The 17,312-nt window shown below is 39.4% G+C and overlaps 1 protein-coding gene across 12 annotated transcripts in view; it reads right to left on the bottom strand.

The window, feature by feature from the left end:
- The window catches only part of ADAM22 (ADAM metallopeptidase domain 22), a 229,916-nt gene that overhangs the window by 173,331 nt on the left and 39,273 nt on the right, over positions 1–17,312 (bottom strand). For all 12 annotated transcript variants that reach the window (XM_047097037.1, XM_047097041.1, XM_047097040.1 and 9 more), the window contains exon 3: positions 15,334–15,410. In XM_047097037.1, coding sequence (XP_046952993.1) covers positions 15,334–15,410 — 77 coding nt within the window. The remainder of the gene's footprint in view (positions 1–15,333; positions 15,411–17,312) is intronic.

The raw sequence follows: 17,312 nt of genomic DNA, 5'->3' as shown, positions 1-17,312 counted from the left end.
CTTAAAATCCCATGCGGAAATGCATCTGTTTAAGGTGTAAAGCTTGACTGTTTGTAACTTTTGACTCTGGAAATAAAGCATAAGCTAACAGCAAGATTAATCATTCATTTGCTAATTATTCTTCCCTTGGGACAAGAGAAAGCAAATAAAATAAATGGATTTATTTTAGGGAAAAATCTTTTTTTTTCTCTTTTGCACTATGGTCTCTCTTTTATTTTTTTTTTAAGTTTGTTTATTTATGTAGTTTGAGAGAGAGAGAACATCAGCAGGGGAGGCACAAAGAAAGAGAATTCCAAGCAGGCTCCACACTGTCAGCATAGAGCCCAACGCAGGGCTTGAACCCATGAATCATGAGATAATGACATGAGCCAAAACTGAGAGCTGGAAGCTTAACCGAATGAGCCACCCAAGCACCCCACTATAGTCTCTTTTATTTTTCTTTAAATTTTTTTTAATGTTTTTATTTATTTTTGAGAGACAGCAAGAGACAGAGCAGGAGCAGGGTAGGGGCAGAGAAAGGAGACACAGAATCTGAAACAGGCTCCAGGCTCTGAGCCTTTAGCACAGAGCCTGATGCAGGGCTCAAACTCACGAAACCATGAGATCATGAACTGAGCTGAAGTTGGATGCTTAACTGACTGAGCCACCCAGGCGCCCTTACAGTCTCTCTTTTAAAAGAATATACAGGGAGGGGCGCCTGGGTGGCTCAGTCAGTTAAGCGTCCAACTTTGTTCAGGACATGATCTCTCAGTTCACGAGTCAGAGCCCGCACTGGGCTTTGTGCTAACAGCTGGGGGCCTGAAGCCTGCTTCAGATTCTGTGTCTCCCTCTCTGTCTCTGACCCTCTCCTGCTTGTCCTCTCTCTCTCTCAAAAATAAATAAACATTTAAAAAAAAAAAAGAGGGGCGCCTGGGTGGCTCAGTCGGTTAAGTGTCCAACTTCAGCTCAGGTCATGATCTTGCGGATTGTGGGTACGAGCCACCCACCCCTCCCACCCCCATCCCCATCGATGGGCTTTGTGCTGACAGCTCGGAGACTGGAGCCTGCTTCAGATTCTGTGTCTCCCTCTCTCTCTGCCCCTCTCCCACTCACACTCTATCTCTCTCTCTGAAAAATAAACATTAAAAAATATTTTTTTTAAAGAATATACAGGGAAAGCAAAAATCTCTAGACTAAGACTAAGAAGAAGTTATCTATAACTCTTATTTTATCATGTCTACTGGAGAGGGATATGTATGCCTGAATTGAAGAGGCCCATCTGCTGTTTTAACCATTGCTAAAAAGGGCTGTTGATCCTCTGAGAAGCAGAGGAGGAGAAAAGAGCAAGGCAGCACAAAGAATAACCTCCAGAAAGACCGCAAATGTCTTATGCTTCTATTGGCCTTACCTCTCCAACACGTCTGAGTAGGATAAAACTGAAGTTACTATGAGTTCAGTTACCACAAGGTTTTCTTAAAATAAAATATGTAGAGATTACTTGAATTTAAATATTCAATTCATATGTAAATGCCCTGTCATAAACATTAATCTAATGCATATCCTACCATAAGAGAAGTCTTCTAGGGGCGTCTGGGTGGCTCAGTCGGTTGAGCATCCGACTTCAGCTCAGGTCACGATCTCACGGTTCGTGAGTTCGAGCTCTGCGTCAGGCTCTGGGCTGATGGCTCAGAGCCTGGAGCCTGCTTCCGATTCTGTGTCTCCCTCTCTCTCTGCCCCTCCCCCATTCATGCTCTGTCTCTCTCTGTCTCAAAAATAAATAAAACATTAAAAAAAATTTTTTTAAATAAAAATAAAAAAAAGAGAAGTCTCCTAATTTTCTTCCCTGCAAGAGCAAGGGATACACCCCAAAATATGGGAATACAGTTACGCAAAAGGTCCTGCACAGGGTTATTCCAGCATAGTCGTTACAGAGGAGCATTCCGGTTGTAGGAGGGCTAACAACACTGACTCCATCTTTGGCCCTCCATCTTGTTCATGCCCATGCAGTGACCTCCCTCAGGACTATGTGTTCTAGGCCCTGTGGAAGTTAATGTATGCCCTGACTAGAATGTGGGGAGGCTTGTTGTGATCTTCCCTAGAGAGGAGCACATAACAGGCCACTTCAGGCAACTAGTAGAGATCTTCTGGGGCACAGAAGGTGCCACTTCAGGCAACTAGCAAAGACAACTGGCATACAAAAGACCCTACTTGAGATAATTAGTTACATCTTCTGGCACACAGGATGGCACCACTTTAGATAACCACTCAACAGCCCACCACCATGCCCCTTGCTCTATGAAAGCTGGGGATTAAGGTCCGGACTAAAGGAGAATAGCAGAGAAGAGCTACAGACAGCCTGGATCATCTGTCCACCCAATCCCCCCTTATCAGTAAGCTACCCTGAATAAAACTCTGTCTAACCATTACGGAGCGACTTCCTTCATTCTTTTGATCTCATAGTGCCTTCTCAGTATCAGAGGATACGGTACTGACCCTCTTCTACCTCCTTTTTTTTTTAATGTTCATTTGTTTATTTTGAGAGAAAGAGAGAGATGTGTGGGGGAGGAGCAGAGAGAAGTAGAAAGAGAATCCCAAGCAGGCTCCATGCTGTCAGCGCAGAGCCTGACGCAGGGCTCAATCCCATGAACCGCGAGATCATGACCTGAGCAGTTCCCACGAACTGTGAAATCACGATCTCAGCCGAAATCTAGAGTTGGATGCTCAGCTGACTGAGCCACCCAGGCTCCCTACCTCCTCCACCTTCTAACACCAGTGCCTTTCTCTCAAACCCCCCAGCTTTATAACAGGCACCCATGTATAACTCCTCCCAGCTACTGTTCATACAATTCCAACCGGCCACCATGCTGCAACAATATTTATGACCCCTCCCTCCCTATCATCACACCATGTTTCCATTCCTTGCTGCCTCTGCATTTTTACCCCATGATTCTGGGACCATTTCCTTGAAGGAAGCTGAAGCTGATCTTTATCCTCTCCCACTTTCAGCAAAAGCCTTAAGCCTCTGTAAAATGTTTAATGACCAGGCCATTCATCTTTCTTTGTTTCTTAGTATAGCATGCCTAGCACTATCACTTCTAGGTATTAGAAGTCAAAACTCTTTGGTTTTAGACAAAATAAAAGAATCACCAAAGAATAATATGGCCACACTCCCTGACAACGGTTATAGCTAACACTCATGGGACAAGCATGTAAAGTACAACCTTCCACATCAGATCTCATTGGCTGAGAACCTATGCCAAGAGCTGAAGCATGAGAAAATATACACATATTCACAATGAGTGGTAACAAGTTGATATGTATTTTTATATGAATGAGAAATGTATTTCAGAGACAAAGAGCAACAAGCCAGCTCTATGTAGATGGCATCACCTGGGGTAAAATATGTACCTTATACCCCACCCTAAAACACAGTCTTTTTTTTAATGCTTATTTATTTTTGAGAGAGAGACAAAGCACAAGCAGGGGAGGGGCAGAGGGGGGGGGGGAAACACAGAATCTGAAGCAAGCAAGCAAGTTCCAGGCTCTGAGCTGTCAGCACGGAGCCCAATGCGGGGCTTGGACCCACAAACTGTGAGATCATGACCTGAACCTGAAGTCGGACACTTAACTGACTGAGCCACCCAGGTGCCTCAAACACAGTCTTTACATAAAACAAATATTGCCATTAAAGAACAAGTGTCCAGTCACTCAAATTTAGTCTTTCATCTTGCAAAGATTTTGTTCACCTAATATCTTAACAGCCATATCATAAACTTAAATTTATATTAAATATGTCTAGGGAATCCAATTTTTGCACCAGCAAAATTCCCCTTAGTTGGAGTATCTACCATATCACTGCTAAATAATTTAACAGAGTTGTATAATTTGGCAACGAGGGTAAAAATAGCAGTGAACTCTTATAATTTAATCTTTGATGTGTCTCCTAATCACTGTAAAAACTCCAAAGAGTTTCTTTGCCATTATGCAAAAACATTTATTGCAAGTTTCATTACTGCACATCAAAAATATTTACTATATCCAGCAAATTACATAAATCTATAACACAGAAATATACAGTAATCATTTTAATTATAAAAATAGTATTTATGTGGTATTTTCCTTGAAACACCAAGGGCCATAAATAGTCTCAGTTATACTAAATAATTATGTAATTACTCTATTTACAATTTAAATAATATACTCATAAATGTGCTGAAATCTCGAGACTCCCTGATTAAAAAGAGAGGGGATAGTGCCAAAAACATCTCAAGGTCATATTAAACAATCAGATGAAAGACAAAGGAGTCTGCACTAAGGCTGTACTTTTTTTTTAAGTTTGTTTATTTACTTCGAAAAAGAGAGTGCGTGCGCGAGAGAGAGACAGAGAGAGAGAGAGAGAAAGCATACACAAACAGGGGAGGGGCAGAGAGAGAGAGAGGGTGAGAGAGGATCCCAACGAGGCTCCGTGCTGTCAGCACAGAGCCCGACGCAGGGCCAGATCTCACTAAGTGAACTGTGAGATCATGACTGAGCGAAGATCAAGAATGGGATGCTTAACCAGCTGAGCCACCCAAGCGGCACCCTTTCCTTTTTAAAAGAAGTTTATTGAATATACTGCAAGGGAGCAGCAGGCAGGACATCAGAGGAGAGGCTATCTGCCAAGGCTGTACTTTTAAAAACAAACCAGAAAGAGAAAGCTTAAACAGACCAGTAATAGGAAGCTGACTCTCCTCTGCTCAGCTCTGACCCATCCTTATAAAAGGACTGACTTGAGCCTTGCACAGCTTTCTCCCTACCCATGAGTTTGGCCTTCCAAACCCTATAAAAGGCTCCAGCCCCTACGGTCCTGTTTACCTCTAGAACTCCTTCCAGATGCCCCCTTCAAAACAATTTTCCCAGTCTCAGCTTTAGTACTGGATGACTTTCCGGCTCTTGGCCAGGCACATCCAATGCCCCCTACCTCACCCACCATTCTCCTTTGCTATGGGCTTTGCAGTCAAGGTCTGCCCAGCTAATAATCAAGGCCATTCTAGGCTAAGCCCAGGACACTTTCTGCCTAGTGTTAGCAGTCAGAATTTAAAATGACCATCTTTCAACTTAGAACAAAAGAGCAGAAATGAAATACATTTCAGCTGTGGTATAAGAAATATCAGGTCTATATAAAATTCCTATATAAAGTGCTAATGGTAGAATCTTATCCCCTAAAAAGTGTCAGAAGTTCAATATATATTTCAAATGTAGAGTTTTATTATGAATCAAAGAGCATAAAATCATAACCATGAGAAGCATGGAGCTCCTTCCAGACTTGCAATGGACATGGAATTGAGAACCTGAAAGCTTAGCAACTATTTATACCTGACACCACTCTTCCTGTAAAATAGAACTTACAGAAAAACAGCTGTTACTGTACCATTAAAAAACCAAAAGTCCACTTTGGAAAACAGTTTAGCATTTCTCAAAACAATTAAACATAAAACTAAATGAAAACTTAAATCCACACAAAGATTTCCACGTGAATGTTCATAGCAACATTATTCATAATTGCCAAAAACTGCAAACAACCTACATACCCGTCATCAGGTGAATGGATAGACGTAATCTATCTATATCATATATCTATAAATGAAATAATATTCAGGAATAAAAAGGAATGAACTGTGAAGACATGCTACATCAGGGATGGACTTCAAAATCATGTCAAATAAAAGAAGCTAGACAGAAGAATGCATATTGTGTGATTCCATTTATATGAAATGTCCAGAAAAGGTAAATTTATAAAGACATAAAAAGGAGGTTAGTAATTGCCTGCGGCTGGAGACAGGAACGGGGATTAAGTTTCAATAAAAATGAGGGATCTTAGTGGAGAATTGAAAAGTGTTCTAGAGCCACCTTTGGTGGCTCAGTTGGTTAAATGTCAGATTCAGCTCAGGTTGTGATCTCACAGTTCGTGTGTTTGAGCCCTGTGGGTTGGACTCTGTGCTGACTGCATAGTGCCTGCTAGGGATTCTCTCTGTGCCCACCCCTCTCTCTCAAAAATGAATAAATAAACTTAAAAAAAAAAAAAAAGAAAAGTGCTTTAAAACTGACTTATGTTGATAGTTGCTAAATTAAAAAAAAAATCATTGAATTGTACACATGAAAGGGATGAATTTTATGACATGTAAAAACGCCTCAATAAAATTGTTTTTAAAAATTGCACGGCGCCTGGGTGGCTCAGTCAGTTAAGCGACTGACTTCAGCTCAGGTAATGATCTTGCAGTTCATCAGTTCAAGCCCCGTGTCAGGCTCTGTGCAGACAACTCAGAGCCTCAAGCCTGCTTCGGACTGTGTCTCCCTCTCTCTCTGCACCTCCCCCACTCACACTCTGTCTCTCTCTCTCTCTCTCTCTCTCTCAAAAATAAACATTAAAAAATAAATAAATAAAAATAAATAAATAAATAAATAATAATCACATTGTTTAATTTATGTGGTAAATATGTTCCTAAAAGTCTGTATATTTGAGTTTATATCTGATAAGCATAAATGAAAGTATGGAAAACGACAATATAACAATAGATATAGAAGAAATTTTAGAAGTTATTTCCTAAAAAGCATACACAAAAATATACTGATAAAACTTATGTGGACAATTCTTCAGGAAACTACAACTTCCCAAAGTTGGTTTAAAAACAAGTAGATAAATATATCGATATCCATCAGAAATTACCGTTTATTGGGGCACCTGGGTGGTTCAGTGGGTTAAGCATCAGGTCATGATCTCACAGTTCCTGAGTTTGAGCCCGCATTGGGCTCTCTCCTGTCAGCGCAGAGCCCACTTAGGATTCGCAGTCTCCCCCTCTCTCTCTCCCCATCCCCTACTTACGTGCGTGCACGAGCACTCTCTCTCTCAAAAATAAACATTAAAAAAAAAAAGAAATGACTATTTATCAAGGACTTATCTCTTTAAAAGATTACTGGACTAGTCAAAATAAAGGTAAGGACTTTTAAACACTAAAGATATGTATGTGACTCTTATAGTCTCCAAGATAGTGTTTCAAGGAATTTTTTGTAAGTAAAAAAATTCATTTTATACAGTTTTTTAATTCTGATACAATCTCATTCATTATTGCTGATGTAAAAATTCTAATAATAGAACAGCATATCTATTTTAGTAGTTAGTAATAGGGTACCTAAAGAGACTGGATCTTAAAATTCTAAATTAGAAACTGTCTTAAAATCAGTTGTAACTTTCTAAAATAAAAACTAGAATTTGCAGTTGGGCAACTCTCCCTTTTGGGGGGAGCAGACTCCCCCAGGAAATCCTTGGGGTTCTGTGAACTCTTCAGAGAGCCTGAACCAACAGAGAAAAGCAATTACACTCTCCTCAAGGTGTTAATTGCGGTGTTTGCCCCATGTTTGCGTTTGTCTTCCTGCCCCCTTCCTGAAAACTGTCTATCCTTGTCTAAACACTGGATCAGGGAAAATTAGGAGCCAGATCGAATGCAGGAGGGCTGTACAATCCTAATCTATTCCTCACCTCATGCAGGAGTAAAGACTGTGACAAAGACATGTACTTGGTGTTCTAGGCTACAGTCATCACACATGGAACATTATTTAGAGTTGAATAAGTCATACTTTGGGAAAGATACTGTAGCCATGGTAGTCAAGTCAGATCATCACTCTGAGATTAGGGGTCCAATTTCACTTTCTGAGAGTAGATGTCCCCAGTGCTTTTCACACTGAAACAGAACGTATGGTGCCTTGGACCAGAGAAAAAAAGAACTTGCCCTTTTCTCTGCCTATCTCTAAGTAGAGGCTATAGCTGTGCCCTCCTACTATGGTGGCAATGACTCCACAAGAAGGCCTGTGGGTGGGTTTGGGCCCGTGGGTACTTGGAGTGACCACTCCTGGCAGATGTCAGCAGTCTTCACTGGTGGAGGGCAGCTGTGCCCAGCAGGGCAGCTGTCATGAGAGTCACTGCAGGAGATCTATCAGAGGCAGGAATGGAGGGGCAAGGTAAAAGACAACAACAAATCTCCTAAATGGTTGAGGAACACACTTGGAGACAGAGGTAACTTATAGCAGAAAAGCCCGTAAGGGCTTATGCCATTGTAATTTAGATAAAAACAGGAGGTATAATTCCATTCTGTAGTCACAACTAGAAAGGCCAGCAACATATGGGTTACAACAATGAATTATGCAACATGATAAAGTTGTCAAATAAGAACATCAATATGTTCACTCAAATTGACTAGAAAGGGGTTCAATAAAGTCTAATACTCATTCCCTTAAAAAAAACTTATTATACAAGATATAGGATATTGCTTTAACATAATAAAGACTACCTCTCAAAAATCAACAATCAACATTCTACTTAACACTGAATACAAGACATATTCCCATTCCCAAAAGAACCAAAACATGGGGCGCCTGGGTGGCTCAGTCAGTTAAACATCCGACTTTGGCTAAGGTCATGATCTCACAGTTCGTGAGTTCAAGCCCCGTGTCGGGCTCTGTGCAGACAACTCAAAGCCTCAAGCCTGCTTCGGACTCTGTGTCTCCCTCTCTCTCTGCCCTTCCCCTGCTTGTGCTCGCTGTCTCTCTCTCTCTGTCAAAAATAAACAAACATTAAAAAACAAAAAAAAGAACCAAGACAAAAGTGCTATTATCACCAAATAATAGAGTTCAGGAACTTCTAGAAAAAGCATTAAGATGGGCAACAGTAATATGAAGTAACACTTTGGAAAGAAAAAACTTTTATAATTCTCCAGTAATGTTATTGTCAAACTAGAAAATCCAAGAGAAACAAATAAAAAGCACTAGCAACATTAAAGAAATTAATAAGGTATGCATATCAGTGACTTTCCTAAATATCATTAATAACTAAATTACAAAACATGGAAAGATATCCACAGTAGCAACAAACCACAATTCCTATGAAAAGGTTCTACATGAAATGTGCAGAACCTGTAAAAACCAAAGTACTAAATTTTACTGAGAGACAAAATAGATGCTTAAATCAAAAAAAAAACAAAAAAACAAAACAAAAAAACACAATGGTATTGGATGGAAATAATAAGTACCTATAAAAACATGTACTTTTCCCAAATTAAAATGGAGATCTAGTGACAGTTCAATTAAAATTCCAAAAGGAGATTGACAAAGTTAGTATAAATTTCCATATTAGAAAAGGCAAAAATATCTAAGAAAGTTTACAAAAGAAAACTAATGAGAGATTTTTCTATGCTAGATATTAAAACATTTATAAAGCTACAACAAATAGTATGAGGATACCAGGCCAAAAAATTAATGAATAGATCTTCAGAAGAGATTGGTTTGGGAAGACATTAAAATATACAATAACTAAATATGATTAATAAAGGATCATAAGTTAGTGGAGAAAGGAGTCAATAATGCAAGATCATGGTGTGGGGAAAACCAGGAGTCTCTGTTTGCCTGTCATCCAAAGTCTTTTCTGTCTCTATGAGACCCGATATAATCTGGGTCCTGCTATCTTGCCAACCTCATCAATTTTTAAGTTTTTTTTTTACTTATTTTGAGAGAGAGATAGAAAGGAAAAGGGAGAGGGGGCAGAGAGAGAGGGAGACAGAATCCCAAGCAGGCTCCATGCTGTCAGCAGAGAGCCCGATGTGGGGCTTGAACTAGCTGAACTAGCCGCAACCAAGAGTCAGACGCTTATCAGACTAAGCCACCTAGGCACCCCAAGCACCCATCACTTATTTTTATTCACAATGTACATAAAGCATAGTTAAGGAAATGAGACTTCCAGACCTAACTCCAATTGGATTCATACCCTGTTTTTTGTCCATTGGGATTTCTACTTTCCCTGCAAATTCAAGAGTGCTAGCAGAAAGCAATCAAGAGGTGATTGATTGGCAAATGATTAGAAGGTGACTAATTGGCTAAATGAGAGAAGACAAAACTGGACTTGACCATTTGAACAGAATTTGGATGTTCCTTGTCTGACCCTGTTCCTGCTTCTCCCCTTCCCCCTACCCCCATCTCTACACCACCTCCCACTTGGCATGGGCAACCCCATCTGCTGACAGCTCCCCACCTCCCTCTTGTCACATAGGGAAAAATGCCACTGATAAAAGGATCTTCAGTTATAGAAAATATTTTTGTTGTTATCAGAATTTTAAAAATGAAAGAATATGTAAAATATAGTCAAAACTTAGGAACAGGATCATCTGAAATCTGTGAACTGTACCACAGAATCCCCTTCCAAAAACAGGCTATAAAAGATGGGTTCTCTTCCTAATTATATGTTTCACATCCTAAAACAACTAACCATATCCATGTGGAGTATTTGCTTCTTTGTGGGGTGTGTAGGGATGGGTATGTGGGTGTGTATGGGTGCAGGTGTGGGTGTGTATGGGTGCAGGTGTGGGTGTGCCTACACATGTGTGATTTGTGTTGTCAGGACACCTGTTGTAAAAGGATCAAGGGGTATGGAAAAGAAATTTTTTCAAAATTTGTGCAATGCTTTGGGCAGTTTAATCATTCACTTTTTGAAGAACAGGAGAGAGACTTATAGGAAAAGACCTGGCTTGAATTAATTGCTCCAATTACACATATGTAATATATATTATGTACTATTATATATAGTGTGTGTGTGTATACACACACACACACACACACACACACACATGTATATACAGCATTACATATGTGGTATAAAATATCTTCAGTGAGTCTTCTTCTTTCCCAGAAATGTTTCACCAGTCACTGATCTCTGGAAAGGTCCAATGTGGCCTCAGGACCAGGTTGACCAGGCTAGACCATAGGTTTGGGTTTTTTTTTTTAATTGATCTGTCCTAAAGAGTGAAATTTCACAACTGTGTGACCCCATGAAAGAACTAAAAATCGCTCGACAAAACAGGAACTGGCTGTGCTTTTCATTTTTAACCATATTCCATATTCCTTATCTGCCTTTTGTAGAAATTACAACTTAAAGGTTGAACTCTTGCATAATTTTGTTATAGATAATTCTGTTTACTGAACAGTCAGAAGGAATATTATGTAATGATACTTTTCCTTCCACTCCAATCTAAAAATATGTATTATTGGATCTAATCTGCAACTGGAATCCAGCTACACAGAGACTTATTTAATTTGCCTCCAGTTTAAAACAAATAAACAAAAAACTCCACCGGTTCCACAACCCTAGAATTGCCTCATAAGAAAAATAATTTTTGAAGAGCATATTCAATTTTTCACCTTCCTGCTCCTTAATCAACACAACCACAAGGCAATATATAAACTGAAACCATGAATTAAAAACATTCTTCACAAAAATAAGAAAAAAAACTTGGTATCAAATCATCCTGGCTCTTATAGCATAAAGAAATCAGCTTTGTGCAACCCATATGTAATATAGATCCCAGAACAAAAAAAAAAAAAGGACTTCACATATTCCTCAGCCCAGGAACCTCCATTTATGTTATTATCTTATACTTTGTACTTCTTGCAATTTTAAATTTCCATTGTAATAAGAGGAAAAATGCCCAATGGAGATTCTTGCCAGTATTTCCAAAGAAATTCTGCTTTACCCTTAGTACTCCAAAGTATTCATGCTCTGATAAGTATGGCCATATGTGTTTCACCTTTAGGAAGAGAAGGTTTTGGGGCTGAGATTTCTCCAAAGGAAGTGAGGTAGTTTAGGGCAGAATGGACAGGAAAAAATATCATTTCTTTGAGAACTGATAATCAAGGCTTTACAACTGTCAGGAACCAGAAACTGAGGCTGGGTTATCCACAGGAATAGTGATTTAAAGGAGGAATGTGAGGGAATTTCTACATCTATGTCACTCCCTCAACTTATGCTATTAAATTTTTCTTATGTTAAAAAAATTAAATAGGGGTGCCTGGGTGGTTCAGTTGGTTGGGTGTCCGACTTCGGCTCAGGTCATGATCTCACAGCTCGTGAGTTCGAGCCCCACATTGGGCTCTGTGCTGACAGCTCGGAGCCTGTAGCCTGCTCCAGATTCTGTGTCTCCCTCTCTCTCTCTACCCGCTCATGCCCTCTCTCTGTCTCAAAAATAAATGAACATTTAAAAAAAATTTTTAATAAAATAAAATAAATTTAATAAAATTTAAAAATAAAGGAGGGATAGGAAAGAGTCATTGAAACAGAAACGTAGGAATCTGACTTTCCAAATCACACCTATATACAGATGCTCAGCTTTTGGGAGCTAGTCCCAAACACTTAATCTCTGGATCTTTTTTGCTATTTGCCTTCTCCCCAGTTGATAGCCTCCATCCTTTATCTGGCCTTCCCTGTGTCCTGCAAATTCCAGGGAATTCCAATGTCTGGCTTCTAAGTCTATATAGCTTCCCAGCCTGGAATTTAGTATCCATTCTATGCTAAGGAGACACCAAGGAAGGAAAGAAAATTCCTGCCCTCAAGGTGCTTATACTCTAGTGAGAGGAAGAAGACAATAAACAAAGTAAGTAATTAAAATACAGAATATTAATTCACCATATGACAATGCTGGTGTGGCTAAACTTTGTGATGTGCAAAAATGATGATATCATGTGAGTCAACCTATATACTAAATGGTGATGAATATTATGTTTTAAAAAATGAAGCAGGGGAGCAGTGCCTGAGTGGCTCAGTCAGTTAAGCATCCAACTTCAGGTCATGATTTCATGGTCCATGGGTTCAAGCCTCGTGTCAGACTCTGTACTGACAGCTTAGAGCCTGGAACCTGCTTCAAATTCTGTGTCTCCTTCTCTCTCTGCTCCTCCTCTACTCGTACTCTCTCTCTCTCAAAAATAAACATTAAAATAAAACAAATAAAACAAAATTAAATTAAATTAAATTAAATTAAATTAAATTAAATTAAATTAAATTAAAAATGAAGCAGGGGAGAAGAATAGGTAGTAGGCTCGATATAAGAGTGAGAGCAGAGAGGGTTACAATTTAAAATTGGGCAGGGGCGCCTGGGTGGTTCAGTTGGTTGAGCGTCCGGCTTCGGCTCAGGTCATGATCTCATGGTTTGTGAGTTCAAGCCCCGTGTCAGGCTCTGTGCTGACAGCTCAGAGCCTGGAGCCTGCTTGGGATTCTGGGTCTCCCTCTCTCTCTCTCTGCCCGTCCCCCACTCGTGCGCGCGCACGCGCGCTCTCTCTCTCAAAAGTAAATAGCCCCTCCCCCCTCGTGCTCTGTCTCTCTCTCTCTCTCAAAAGTAAATAAACATTGGGGTGCCTGGGTGGCTCAGTCGGTTAAGCGGCCAACTTCGGCTCAGGTCATGATCTCGCGGTCCGTGAGTTTGAGCCCCGCGTGGGGCTCTGTGCTGACCGCTCAGAGCCTGGAGCCTGTTTCAGATTCTGTGTCTCCCTCTCTCTCTGACCCTCCCCCGTTCATGCTTTGTCTCTCTCTGTCTCAAAAATAAATAAACGTTAAAAAAAAAAAAAGTAAATAAACATTAAAAAAAATTTTTTTTTAAATAAAATGGGGCAATCCATTTCCAAGTGGTACACTTATGTGACACCGTTTTTGCTACTTTATCATTATTCTTTTAAGGAGCATGCATTCCTTTATACTGAGTTTTTAAAAACTTTAGAATATGAAAGTTGCCGAAAAAACGCAGTAAGTAACTTAAAAATGTAAATTTTAGGGCATTTACATCAAGCAGGAATATAAGATACAAATCATATTAACAGAGTCTTATGCTCTATGAAACTAGGTTAAATACCTGGTATAAAGTGTGGTAGAAAGGCTTTAATCATGTATGTTCTAAGCCACCGATTTTAAAAACAAGCAACAAACTGTATTTTAATGAGCATAGTAGAAATATAGTTTATGTTACATTTTTAAAAATTTATGTTACATCTTTAAAATGTACATGATCAAAGAACAAACAACTCCCATTAATGGATCACCCAAATAGTCAATCTAACACAATGCTTTTCAGATTTGTTTGTGAACTACAAAAATGTGGGGAGAGAGGAGAAAAACTTACAAGAGGTAGCTATGAGACAGCCTAATGAAAAAATAAACTAGGGGCTCGTGGGTGGCTCAGTCAGTTAAGCATCTGACTCTTGGTTTAGGCTTAGATCATGATCTCCCAGTGTCGTGGGATAGAGCCCAGAGTTTGGGGTCTGAGCTAACAGTGTGGAGCCTACTTAGGATTCTCTCTCCCCTCTCTCTCTCTCTCCGCCTCTCCCCTGCTTGTTCTCTCTCTCTCTCTCTCTCTCTCTCTCTAAAAAAAAAACAAAAAAAAAAAACCCAAAAAAAACCCAAAAAAAAAACCTAATACACGGCTTAAACATTAATATAACACAGATGATATTATCAAAATTTATGACGTTGCAATAAATTCCATAAAAACCAGGATCCTAGTAAGACTAATTATTAAGTTAATCCATTGGACATAGCCTGGAATCTAAAAGGAAGACATGAATTCTCCTCCTGAATACTGACTGATCTAGCTCAAGAATCTAACAGTTATACATAGTGCCCATTCCCCAAAAGAAATCTAAACCAGCAATACTCAACAGAACCGTTTGCCGTGATGGAAATGTTCTGCCTTGTCCAATAAGGTAACCACTAGGCATGGATGGCTATTGAACACTTCAAATGTGGCTAATAAAACTGAAAGACAGAATTTCCAAAATTATATCATATTTACAGAATAATAGCAGGGTACCTACATCTCACAGAAACGGACTCCCAAATCAAAGCATCTAATGCCACTATTAGGAGTCGCACATCATGCAGCCAGTCCTTTGAATCACTGAGCAAAAAAAGTAACTCTTTTCTGCTGTTCTTTTTTTAAAAAAAAATTTTTTTTTTCAATGTTTATTTATTTTTGGGACAGAGAGAGACAGAGCATGAACGGGGGAGGGGCAGAGAGAGAGGGAGACACAGAATCGGAAACAGGCTCCAGGCTCTGAGCCATCAGCCCAGAGCCCGATGCGGGGCTCGAACTCCCGGACCGCGAGATCGTGACCTGGCTGAAGTCGGACGCTTAACCGACTGCGCCACCCAGGCACCCCTTTTCTGCTGTTCTTAAAGAAGATGTGTTAATATCCTAAATATTATTTTCACAATTTACTGCCATTCATAGGAACTTAGGTCACATATACTCTTATGCAAAATATTGGAGTAAGTCCTGCCCTCCACTTTACCTTCTCAAATCTGTTACAGCTGTTCAATTTTAAATGAATATCCATTTCCTGTCATTTGTCAGACTTTATAACTTACAGTCAATAGAAAAGTTTTAAATGTAGTATTTAACTGATATGGGAAGATGAAGTAAAATACAGTAAGAAAACAAAACTTTACAAAAGTTATAAAAGTGGTTTGAATGTATATCTGACAAAAGTGAGTACAGCTCAACAAAGACTTACTGGTTTAGCACGACATCGAGAATAAAGGATGTTCCAAAGGCATCAACCTGGAAGCTTGCCTGGTCAACATGAGTCAACTGCAATATCAAAAAGATAAAAGGTATTTATTATTTAGCCATGGCAATCGGACAATAAGCATTTCTTATGATGATTCAAAAAGGTTTATAACATCATAAATTAGAAAGCCAATTCAACGCAGACATGAAATGAAAAAAACATCAAATCTGCACCTTCTTAGAAGCCAAACATTCACCAGTCTGAAGTAAAATACCACCTAACCTTAGAGGGCAAGTGCCCTACCTTTCTGGTTTATCTCAAGTGGCTAACCATTTCATTTCCAAGAAGACTTCACTTCATTCATTTTATTCTGTATTAAATGACTGGCTCCTCTAAAATTAAACTTTGTATGTTAAAAAAGAGATATGGGGGGTGCCTGGGTGACTCAGTCAGTTAAGTGTGACTTCAGCTGAGGTCATGATCTGGCAGGTTCATTCTAGCCCCACATTGCTTCAGATTCTGTCTCCCTCTCTCTCTGCACCCATGTGTGCTCTCTCTCTCCCTCTCTTTCTCTTTTTCTGTCAAAAATAAGTAAACATTAAAAAAAAGATAGGAAAAATATGTTCAAGAGTAAAATAATACAGTGAATATGCGCTATTTACAAGGAAGATATCTGGATCTCTTAAAAACCTTCTTCATCCTAAATGAAACACACGCTTTAAAAATAAGTCAGTTCTAATTTACCAAACATTATTTCAGAGAGGTTTCCACATCTTCCTAAGAGCAAAACTGAACCTCTGCTATCTCCTGCAAATACCACCTACGAAAATTTGTTTGGAAAAAAAAAAGTCACTATTTTCTAGGCTATTCTAGGAACTCCCAGAGAAAATCACAAGGGACTCTAAACTTAAAAAAAAGTGTAATGTTACCAATAACACTAATATTAACATATTCAATAATCATATGCATTAACTGAAGTAATCAAAACTATTCCATTTGATTCCCCAAATATTAACTGTAGCTGTAGCTAAGCAGGACTATGAATTATTTTAATTTTTTGTTTATGTCTGTCTGGTATCCAAAATTTCTAAAATAAACACGTATAATTCCAACAGTGAAAATAAAATAAACGCTATTTTATAGATAAGAACCATCTGAGCAACTGTATTTATGTGGTACGTGAGGCAGATGGTGTTACTGTTCTCGGAGAACGAGCACATCTTAAAAAAAAAGAACTATCCTAGGATTCTGTGGGGCATAAAGGGCGCCTCAATCATCCCTGGGATCTTCACACATAGTAAGCTTCTTGTTGTAGGTGAAAGGAGAAAGCTTAATTGATAATAAAGCTTTATGGAAAGAAAGGGTAATCCTTCTATTTTCAAGTATTTGAAAGAAGTGGGGGTAGGGCATTCCAGTTAGTCAGTTGCTAACACATTCCAATCCCCATGAAACCCCAAGAATGAACAACTATTTGAACACCTCTCAGCCTCATTACCTCATTACCATTCATTTTTAACTGCTGGCTCTTCCCAGTTAACACCCAGGCTATCTATCACCAAACTCTGGCTTTTTTTTTTTCTTCTTGTAATTCCTGAAGCCACACCTTACTCTTCATTTCCCTATCTGCCATAGATCATATTCTCCCTGATCTAAAATTGACTTTTGGTAAGCCCCAGATTTTCTACTGTATCAAATACAAACTTTCTCCCCCTGGATATCAAGATCCTCCACAGTCTCCTCCCCACCTCCCAGACAATGCCACACAAGTCCCCAAGGACCCACCTGTACTCTATTCATGCGCAATTCTCTCTTCTACTCTTTAATTCAACAAGCTGTGTGCATTCCAACTTTTTTTGTGGCTTTCATTCATCACTTCTGCAAAGTGCCATGATGAACCAGACCCTTGGATACTGAGTGATCTTCACCAAGGCCATTTCCCAGAAATGGCCCTATCCATCTTTCAAGATGTAGATCAAACTCCT

This window comes from Lynx rufus, unplaced genomic scaffold, assembly GCF_022079265.1.
Source record: "Lynx rufus isolate CCGP_SWC_20201006 ecotype Redwood Valley unplaced genomic scaffold, mLynRuf1.p SCAF_4, whole genome shotgun sequence".
NCBI lineage: Eukaryota > Metazoa > Chordata > Mammalia > Carnivora > Felidae > Lynx > Lynx rufus.
This window is presented reverse-complemented; position numbering and strand designations above follow the sequence as displayed.